General features: G+C 65.4%; 2 protein-coding genes across 4 annotated transcripts; both read left to right on the plus strand.

Annotated features, from left to right (window-relative positions):
* The first annotated feature begins 992 nt into the window (after positions 1-992).
* LOC149869496 (uncharacterized) lies at positions 993-3,519 on the plus strand. Its single transcript, XM_090037710.1, has 2 exons — positions 993-1,842; positions 2,908-3,519. Exons 1-2 carry the CDS (start codon positions 993-995, stop codon positions 3,072-3,074), a joined length of 1,017 nt encoding a protein of 338 aa, XP_089893836.1. The 3' UTR covers positions 3,075-3,519.
* Positions 3,520-4,044: 525 nt separating this feature from the next.
* Positions 4,045-9,075, plus strand: OSR2 (odd-skipped related transciption factor 2). 3 transcript variants are annotated; one of them, XM_090040416.1, is made up of 4 exons: positions 4,045-4,448; positions 6,704-7,284; positions 7,611-7,710; positions 8,528-9,075. In XM_090040416.1, the coding sequence occupies exons 2-4, from the start codon at positions 6,773-6,775 to the stop codon at positions 8,708-8,710; spliced, it is 795 nt and encodes a 264-aa protein (XP_089896542.1). In that variant the 5' UTR covers positions 4,045-4,448; positions 6,704-6,772; the 3' UTR covers positions 8,711-9,075. The 3 variants fall into 3 exon arrangements, with proteins under 3 accessions (XP_089896542.1, XP_089896539.1, XP_089896540.1); XM_090040413.1 differs by having other exon boundaries at positions 4,046-4,448; positions 6,577-7,284; XM_090040414.1 differs by having other exon boundaries at positions 4,047-4,448; positions 6,577-7,284; positions 8,610-9,075.
* Positions 9,076-9,790: the final 715 nt, after the last annotated feature.

Raw genomic sequence — 9,790 nt, forward strand, 5'->3', positions numbered from 1 at the left:
GGGCTCCTGGGTTACCGGACTGGGAACACCGGGGGAGGCGTGGGCGTGAGGCTGGCAGCCGCCGGCGTTGAGCTCGGGCGGCGCGTCGGTCAGACGAGTGGCTAGGGACTGTGTAGAGCTCAGCAACACGAAGCAACAAGCAGTGCCCGGGTCGCCATGGCCCCTGCCCCGTTACAAGAGTCTGGCTCCCAACCGCCTGGCCGGGCCCGTTGACCAGAGGGCAGCAGGCCGGCGCGGGTGGACTCGAGCCCAGCTGGCGCAGCCCGCTTCCCTCCTGGAGGCAAAGAGGGGCACCCATGGTGCAGCCCCCTGCTCTCCCAGCCCCGCTGCCCCCGCCCCGGCAGGGTCCCTCTGCCACGGATCCCCTCGCTGCGCCACCCGCCTGCCCGGCAGCAGAGCCTCGGGTCACGGCTGCCCCCGGCGCCCCGGGGCCGATCCTGCTCCCCAGCCGCTCCCATGTGCCGTTGCCAATCCGCATTCTCTCAAGGGCTGGGTGTCTGCCCCCGGCCTCCACGCAGCCCCTCCAGCCAGCACACGCGGGGCTGGGAACCGGGTCCCCCGCGATTCCTGCCGCCCGGGCAAGCGTTGCCTCCCAGCCCACCCGCAGCCCGGTCCCGCCGCGCTACACGTCCGAATAGGAAGGAGCAAGGCCGCACGGTCACGGCTGTCTTGGGAGGGGGCAGAAGGCAGAGCAAAGCCGCTGTATTAAAGCCACGGGGAGGGGGACACCATACCCCGCTGCTTGCGTGGCGGGGGGCGAGAGGATTAACATACAGCAAGTGATTCAACAGGACGTCTCGTGCGGGCCGCTGTAGGCGGTAACTTTGCGCTTCAGCCGCATTTCAGCCCCGAAGGACGTCGGGCCGGGCGAGAGGCCGGCGCCGGGACAGGAGCAGCGGCTCCGGGCGCCCAGAAACCCGGGGAAGCGCGGAGAGGAGCGCAGACATGGCCGCCGAGCCCGCAGCAGCAAGCCCCTCTGCCTGTGCGGGGCCATGTGCCCCGGCCCCGGCACTGCCGGCGACGGTTTGAAGCCCGGCGAGCGGCGCCTTGGCATGGCCAGAAGCGGGAGGCGCACGACACTGCGGGGCTGCACCGGGTCTATGGAAGGCAACGGGCACCTAGAGAAGAGCTCTCGCTCCTCCGGGAGACGCGAGCAGGTGCCCAAATCTCCTTCCTCGCGGCGGCGGCCAGCCCCGGCCGAGCTTCCCGGCTGCGCGCGGCCACGCACAGAGGGGCCCAGGGACTGCTCCCCCCTCGGGGACAAGCCGCGCCGGGCTCCCCGGGGACGCGGCAGGAGCCGGGCCCGCCCCGAGCGCCGGCGGACAGGGGCTTTGCGGGCCAGCCCCGCGCTCAGCAGCCGTCCAGCCCCGCGCTGCAGCCCCTTGCCCCGCAGCGCCCGCCCGCCCTTCACACCGGCAGGGGCACAAGGCGAAGCAGCTGCTTCGCTGCCTGCCCTGTCGCGGCTGCGTGCCCGCCCCCCCGGGAAGGTCGGGGGTGCGGGAAGGGGCCTCGCGGCGCTTTTCGAACGTGTTCCCGCGAGGCAGGAGCCCGTGCGCCCGTCGGCAGAGAGCGGCCTCCTCCTGCCCCTTCGCCGGGAGAGAGGAAGCCGGGCCCGCGCTCCCCCGGCCCGGCCCGGCTCTCGCCGCCTGTGCGCCCGGCCGCCTCCAGGGGGCGCTGCAGGACTTCAGCCGGCGGCGCCCGCCGCTGCCCGCGTGCCCGGCCCGGGCCGGCCCCGTGCCCCGCCGGCTCCCGCTGCCCGGCCCGGCCCGGCCCTGGGCTGCCGCCGCCCCCAGCGCGGCCCGGGGGGAGCAGCGTGCCCCGGCGGCCCCGATGCGGCCGGAGGTGAAGCCGAGGGCGAGCACGTGTCCGGCTGTCGCTCCGGGGTCGGGACCGGGCTCTGCTCAGCCGCCGGGGCCGGGGCCGGGGCCGGGGCCGGGGCCGCCGCCGCGACTGGCACCTGCCTCTGCAGCAGCTGCAGGGGCGGGTGGACGGGGCGCAGTCCCGGGGCACAGGCGGGCAGGGCCGGGGCAGCGCGCGGGGCTCCCCGCTGTGCTGCTCGCAGCGCCGGGCGCCGGCTGCCTTGGGCCGAGCGGGAGGAGGTGGCTCCGCTGCCGCCGGCCTCGGCCCCGGCAGCCGCAGGTCCGCGGGCCCGTGCGAGGCGGGCGTGCGGCCTGCTGAGACAGGGCCGGGCACAGGCACCTGCTTCGCGGCCCTTCGCGAGCGCCGGCCCCCGCACCGCAGCCGGCGCCCTGCGGCCGAGGAGAGCGAAGGGCAGGCTCGGGAGCAGGCGGGCGGGGGCTCCTGGCACCGCCAGGCCGTGGTGCCTCTGCAGGGCCCGGGCACTCCCCGCCTCGTGCAGTCGGGCTGAGAAGGAGGCAGCTGGGGCAGCGCAACCGGCGGCGCGGCCGCGGAGAGCGAGGCTGCGGGTGTGCAATGTCTCTCCCGCTCGGGCACAGCGGCAAGCGCGTTGCCGCAGGGGAACCGAAGCCGCCCCGGGCATGGGCTCGCTCGGGCGGCCGCTGCCCTCCGCCTCGCCGGGGTTCGCCGCCGGGCAGCCCGGGCCAGCTCACGGGGCCCGCACTGCGCAGGGCTGGCTGCAAGCAGAAGCTTGATCAGTTGAAGCAGGGAAATGGGCAGAGCAGAAACCGGCCCATATTCAAGGTTGCATTTGTTGTGCCCTGTTTGCGGGAGCCCGTGCAGCGCACTTAGGCGCGACGGCTCACCCGAAGGATGATTTTTAGAAAAGAAACGAAAAACGCCGCCGGCTTCGTCTTTCACCGGCCAGAAAGAGCCCACATGCTTTCACGAGCCCTGCTCCTTTCTCCACGACGCGGGCTTCTCCCCCTCCCCCACGGGTTGAAAGCTTCCGATTTTGCCTTGATTTCCTTCTTTTTCTTCATTCACAAGGAAAACAAGAAATCAGAAATCGTTCCCACGAATCTCTGCCCGATGTCTTCCTCTCTCCGGCCGGCACGAAGTACCCAGGCTGCCCCCGGCCGTGCCGGCTCCCCGTCCAGCCCCTCTCGGGAGGATACGATCCTTCCCCTCTCCCCCTGCGTCTCGTTACTGTGTAACACGGAGCATTTGAAAAGAGCCAAGAAAAATACAGTGACAATCACCCAGCGAGCAGCCGGGCACGGAAATCCGCGCATTCCTCGTTACTAATAGCGTGACATTAAATAATATGTGGTTGGTCATTTCGAAGTATCTCCCTTCTCCCCTCCATAAAGATAAATAAAGAAATAAATAAATAAATTTAAAAATCCCAGCTTCTCCTCTCGCAGGTTGTCCCGGACACATCCCCCCTCCTGTGCACGACCTGCACCCACAAACCGAGCTGACTTCGTTCAGTGTGAGGCTGGATTTCCAAACCAGCCGCAATTTAAACGGAAGTTTAAACCTTGTTTTAAACGTTTGCGCCTTGAATCAAGAGAAATATTAGATGAAATACTACATAGATGCAAAGGTGCGGTGAAGGGGCATCAGCCTCTTGGGCGTCCACAACCTCTCAGGAGCAGGGACAGGTAAAACTGGTGCATCGGGGACATTTTAAATGTATTTCAAGGAAAATACCAGGGTGCCGGATTAGTTGCTCTGGGGGAAAAAAAAAAAAAAACAAGCTCCAAAAACGAATGGAGGAGCAAAGCCCCATGCAAACGTGAAGGTAAACGGGGAAATGCGCGGCTTCGAGGGCCCGGCTCAGTGTACAAAGGAGGTGAAGTTAAGCGCTGGCCGGTTGCAGCCTGGCTCCGGGCAGGTCGGTGTCAGGGCGGCTGGGCCGCCGGGGTAGGGGAAGCCCGTGCTTTAGGAGCAGGGAAAGGAAAAGTCACCTTAGGTAACGTGAGAAGAAGCCGGGGAGGGGGTAAAAAAGAGAGCGCTGTCTCTTTAAGGGCCAGTTGCTATCCAAACACAAGTAAACAGTGCAGCGACTGGGGCGGGGCGGGGCGGGGGGCGGGCTCGGAACTCTGCTAGCCCCCGAGAGTTCGCTGGGGGGCGGGGTTAGAACTCTCAAGCAGTGAACCTTCGAATGCGCGCGGCGCTGGGTGGGCCGGCGGGCGGGGACAGCGACCCACGCCACTCGCTGCTGAAATGTGATGGACCGGGGAGGGGAGACTCAGACTTGTATCAAACTCCGCCGGAGTCGAAGGCGAGAGGCTCGGAGAGGCGGCGAGGGAGCGTGATTAGCAGCGAGGTCTGTCCTCCGCCGCCCGAGCAAGCCAGGACTTCCCATGCTCCCGCACCGAGAGTCCCGAGGACGAGGAGGACCCCCCTGACCTGACCCTGCTTGTCCCCTGCCTCCCGCGCAACATGCTCAGAGCTCCTGGGATCCAGCTTTGCTGATCTGTGCTGGTGGAGTGCTCCGCCGGGCCGGTGTGGATCTAATGACACTGTAACGATAGCAGGATCGGTGCTTGCCCACTGTACTGGGGAGAACCTCGTTGCAGGAGGTAAGTCACTCACTCACCTCCCCGCTAATCCCACGTGTGGGGAGAGCGCGTGCCTAGGACTGTGCCCGGAGAAAACCCTGGGTACGTAGGCTTGAAATGTGTGCCGCCGCTGAGAGTGTCCGCTTCAGAGCAAAATGTATCGCGGGATAGGTACAGTCCTGACAATAAAAGCCCGGATATCCACAGTGCTTATATTGCAACGTGTCCGGATTTATTCAGAAGCAGACTGATTATGCGGAGAAATAGCGCGACAATATTTCCTTAACCAGGCTCCACTTGAACCGCTGAGATCCCGACCCAGCGGCTTCCCGACAGCTCAGCGATCCCCGAGGAGAGGGCAGACCTTGCAGGTTTACTTTCAGTTTGAATCCCTGCAGGCTCTTGCAGTGCCGGGCAGATGTTTTCTGCTTGATGCTCGCTTCATGAGCACATTAAATAATTCTCCCCAGTTTGTCTGGCGTGCAGAGTTTCCCTAAGAGATTTTGAATCGGCAAGAAAGGCTGCAATAGTCAACGAACCTCTGCCCCGGCGGGTTGGTGCGCTCGCTGCGGCAGGATAACTCCGGTGACCTCCTGCGGATCCCGAGTTTGGCAGCAAGTAGCTAGAGCCATACCGGTGGGGTGGGCTTTTGCCCCGCGCTAAAAAGCATTTGTGTTTGCTAGAGGAGGATCATCACAGCCTGCCTGGTATCAGTGATCGAAAGCCCTGCGTTGTTTCTCTCTGGGGCTCCAAACAGCCACTTTCTCTACTTAACGAATTGCTGTTAGTAACAAGAGACAAGAAAATTAGGGCTGCGGAAGAGCAGGACCCAAGGGAGCCTTGCAGCAAGCAGAGGCGTATTCTGCAGATCCCAGTCTTAATTTAATTTAGCAGCCTGGACGGGCGGTGACAGGGAAGTGCAGGGTCCACATAACACCCGACCTTCCCCACCTCGCTACAAGGAGAGTTCAAAACAACCCGCACGCGAAAACCCGCTCGGGTCGCGTTTGATTTGCTCTGTGTTTCGCTCAGCTGAAATCAAATGCAAGGGGCAAAGGCGCATTACGGTGCGATTCAATCCCCGGTGTTTTAAGTACAACTTTTTTAGGGGGTGGGTTATGAGTATCTGCAGAAGGACCCTGCCCGCGGGCCTGTGGCACAGAAACGCGCGGCCTGCTTGCACGTCTCAGCACCGCGCCAGCCCGGGAAGCGAAAACCTTCCCGCTGAACTTGCTGCACTGGCGCAGTGGGAGACACAGGTTCAGGGACCTGCGAGCACGTCTCAGTGCCAAGGACCGCCGAGATCTTTGAAAGCCCAAACGCATGAGGCCGTGCTGCGCTCGGCTGCGCGCCCGGAGGTGCCCCTGACCAGCGGTCGCAGCGAAGAAACGAGGCTCTGGGCTGCCCCGTGACAGGCCGCGGCTCTGCTCGGCTCCCGGGCGCGTCGCTCGTCCCCGGCGGGCGCGAGGAGAAGCCATGTCGGCGAGGCCGGACCCAAAGCAAACGAAAACGGGCGCGGGGGACACTGGCGGGAGCGGGGCAGGCCGAGGGGCGCCGGAGCCCTGCGGGGACACGGGGGACGCGCGGGAGGGAAGCCCGAGGCCGCGGCCAGGCCGGGGCCCTCCCAGACCCGCGGCGCGGCGCGGCGGGACTCCGGGGGACACCTGGGCGCCCGGGGATTTAGGAGCCCCCTGCCCGCTTCGGCCCGGTGCCCCGCGGCGTCGCCTCGCTCCAGGCCGGAGCCGAGCGGCGCGGGTGCGTGCCCGGCGCGGAGGAGGGCAAAGGCCCGCGGGCAGAAGGAGGCCGGGCCCTGCAGCCGGCCCGCCCCGCACCAGCGAGCCCGGGGCCTTTGCATGGCGGCGCCGGCCGCAGGTGGCCGCAGGCTGGGCAGCTGTTGCGAGCTGAGCCGGGGCTGCGGGCGACGGAGATGCCAGCCGGGGTCGCTCTCGGGCCTGGGCGCGCCGCCCTCGGGCCCGGCTGAGGGCGGCCGAGCCCACGAGCGGCCCCAGCCGGAGCCCGCCGGGCCCTGGCGCCCGGGGAATAGAAACCCGGAGCTCGGGGTCCTGCGGCCGCGGCCTCGGCCTCGGCCCGGCCCGAGCCGGCGGGGAGCGGCTGCGCTCAGTCCATCCTCTCTCCCCTGTCTCCGCAGGCCTGCTGGTGGCGTCGGACGGCTGCAGAGGTGCCCCCGCCCGGCCGGGAAGATGGGAAGCAAGGCCCTGCCCGCCCCGATCCCCCTGCACCCCTCGCTGCAGCTCACCAACTACTCCTTCCTGCAGGCCGTCAACACCTTCCCCGCCGCCGTGGACCACCTGCAGGGCCTGTACGGACTCAGCGCGGTGCAGACCATGCACATGAACCACTGGACCCTGGGCTACCCCAACGTGCACGAGATCACCCGCTCCACGCTCACGGAGATGGCGGCGGCCCAGGGCCTCGTGGACGCCCGCTTCCCCTTCCCCGCGCTGCCCTTCGCCGCGCACCTCTTCCACCCCAAGCAGGGCGCCATCGCCCACGTCCTGCCCGCGCTGCACAAGGACAGGCCCCGCTTTGACTTTGCCAACCTGGCCGTGGCCGCCACGCAGGAGGACCCGCCCAAGATGGGCGAGCTGGCCAAGCTGAGCCCGGGCCTGGGCGGACCCCTGGCCGGCCTCAGCAAGCTGTCCCCGGACAGGAAGCCCTCGCGGGGCCGGCTCCCGTCCAAGACCAAGAAGGAGTTCATCTGCAAGTTCTGCGGCCGGCACTTCACCAAGTCCTACAACCTGCTCATCCACGAGCGCACGCACACGGACGAGCGGCCCTACACCTGCGACATCTGCCACAAGGCCTTCCGGAGGCAGGACCACCTGCGGGACCACAGGTGAGCGCCCGCTCCCGGCCCCCCGCTCCCGGCCCCCTCCCCGGGGCCCGATCCACCCCCCGCTGGCAGGCCCGGCCCGGCCCGGGAGCGGAGGAGCCGTCCCTCCTGCAGGCTAACGAGTCACCAGAGAGGGCAAGCACGCCTCGAGGGCAGCGAGCGCGAGTGCTTTGAACAAGCGCTGCGGTGAACAGCGGGGGGGAGGCACAGGCAGAGCCGGGACCCTCCGCCCCGCACCCGAAAAACAGCGTCGTGAGATGACGGGGACCCGCAGCCTGCGGCCCCCGCGCGTGTGGCCAGTCCGCTGACCCCCCTGTGTTGCCTTGCAGATATATCCATTCCAAAGAGAAACCTTTCAAATGTCAGGAATGCGGGAAAGGATTTTGCCAGTCCCGAACTCTAGCCGTTCATAAAACCTTGCACATGCAGGTAAGCCGAGCTCCCCTCCCCCTCGGCCTTCCGCCGGCCCGGGGGCCTTTGGGCTGCGAGCGGGATGGCATGCCAGGCGCGGGGGCTAAGATCTGGCCCGTCCTTTCTCACTGGGGAGAACGGGCCTGATGCTGCTCCAGCGGCTTCCCGGCTGCTGAGCGCCGTCCGGAAGCGGCGCGCCGGGCGGGAGCGGATCCGCTCGGGCAGGAGCGAGGCGCCGCGGTCCCCGCTCCGCTTTCTCCGGCCTCAGACGCGTGTGCGGTGTATGTGGGAGAGGGTGGGGGATCTATGCCCCGAGCAAAAAAGAAATAGCGGCATCCGTGGAGAAGTTTTTCGCGAACGTCGGTACTTTCCAAGCCCCTTCGTGAAGCGGGAGGAAGTGTCTTTCGGTTCGGTCGGTGTTTTGCATCTGAACGCGGAACATGTCTGGGAAGGCGGGCGGGGAGGGAAGCCGGCTGCACCCGCAGCCCAGGAGCGCCCTGCCCGCTCCGCGCTGCCCCGCGCACGCCCCAAGGGCTGGGCCCGCGTGGGGCTTTGCAAGCCGCGGCTCGCGCGGCGCCTTTCCTGCAGAGCGCAGGGCACGAAACGTGATGAGCGGAGAGCGATAAACTGTACCTCGACAGGCAGGATATTTCGGCGTAGTCGGAAGTCCTGGGATCTCCCATCTGCCGTGGATTAGCGATCTAGGCTTTTATTTGTGTAGATTCCCCGCGTTACACGGTAGTGCAGTGTAATAACGAAAGCGCGATAAGTTGAAACTCTGTCAAGTAGGTAGTTTGTAAAGGATTAATCCTTTGCTTGCTTCAAATCTGAACAGGAATCTCCACACAAATGCCCCACATGTGGAAGAACCTTTAATCAAAGAAGTAATCTGAAAACTCACCTTCTTACCCATACAGACATCAAGCCCTACAACTGTGAGCAGTGCGGCAAAGTGTTCAGGCGAAACTGTGATCTGCGGCGGCACAGTCTAACTCACACCCCGCGGCAGGACTTCTAGAGCCGCCTCGGACCTGCAACCTGCCTCTGCGGCTCCAAGTTGCTCAGTCTGCTCAAGGACTTTACTGTAGAAAGCTACACACACAGAGACACACACACACACACACACACACCCCGGCGCCCTTTATGGCACGCTGCAGCAGAACTCCCCCGAAGTGTGGACTGCAGGACCCGGTCCCATGCCCTCCGCACCAAAGAGCATATGTTAGTCTCTTGTAGATATTCGCAGCTCATTTTAGAGCTCTGTACAGAACTTGGTTGGTTGGTTTTTCATACTGTCCTGTCGGATGCGCATTGATAACGAATCTGGGAGTCAAAATATCTTTGGAAAAAAGTGTATTTCGAAATAAATCTCTTTTTTTTTTGGTTTGTTTTTGTTTCCTCCAAATCTCCCACTGTGTTGTATTCCTTCCCTACCGCCTCGTTTCTCCTGCTGTGCCGGCTGCGACGGTCACTTCTGCCTCTGTCCCTCCACCGCGGGTCGTTGTATGGGCACAAAGATTGTATCGGCTTGGCTTGGGCTTTTCTCGTTGCCTTGCTTTCGTGCTGGCTATTGCAAAACCACAGGAAAGCGGGCGTAGGTGACGGGCAGGACTCCACTGCTCAAAGGCTCGAAAGACTAAACATTAACCTTGCATCTGTGCGATTTGCCCGCACGAGAAAGCCTTTTCGCAAAGAGAAGGCGCTGCAAGAACCAGAGCTCGGGCAGGCGCGGGTCCGGCCGGCCCGAGCCGAAGCGGCTCCTCACTCACTTCTCGGCAGCCGCTGGAAGGGGCCGGCTTTTCCGCGGGCGGCGGGACGCGGCGCCGGGCTCCTCGACTTGCAGCGCTCGGAGGGACGGGGGCGGCTGCGGCAGAACAGGACGCCTCTTCCCGCTAGCCCTGAAAACCAAGGCCGGGGCGTCAATCAAAGCCCGCTGGATCCCGGCGCGCGGGGAGGGGAAGGATGCCTGCGAGCCCAGCAGCGCCGTGCACCCCCGGCCGGCCCCGGCGAGCCGCTGAGTGGGCCGGCAACATCCCGGGGCTCGGCCGCAGCTCCGACCCGGTGCAACGGGAGCGTCTCCGGGGGCATCCCCGGCGCT

This window comes from Crocodylus siamensis, chromosome 3, assembly GCF_052110815.1.
Source record: "Crocodylus siamensis isolate JL-2025a chromosome 3, ASM5211081v1, whole genome shotgun sequence".
NCBI classification, from domain to species: domain Eukaryota; kingdom Metazoa; phylum Chordata; order Crocodylia; family Crocodylidae; genus Crocodylus; species Crocodylus siamensis.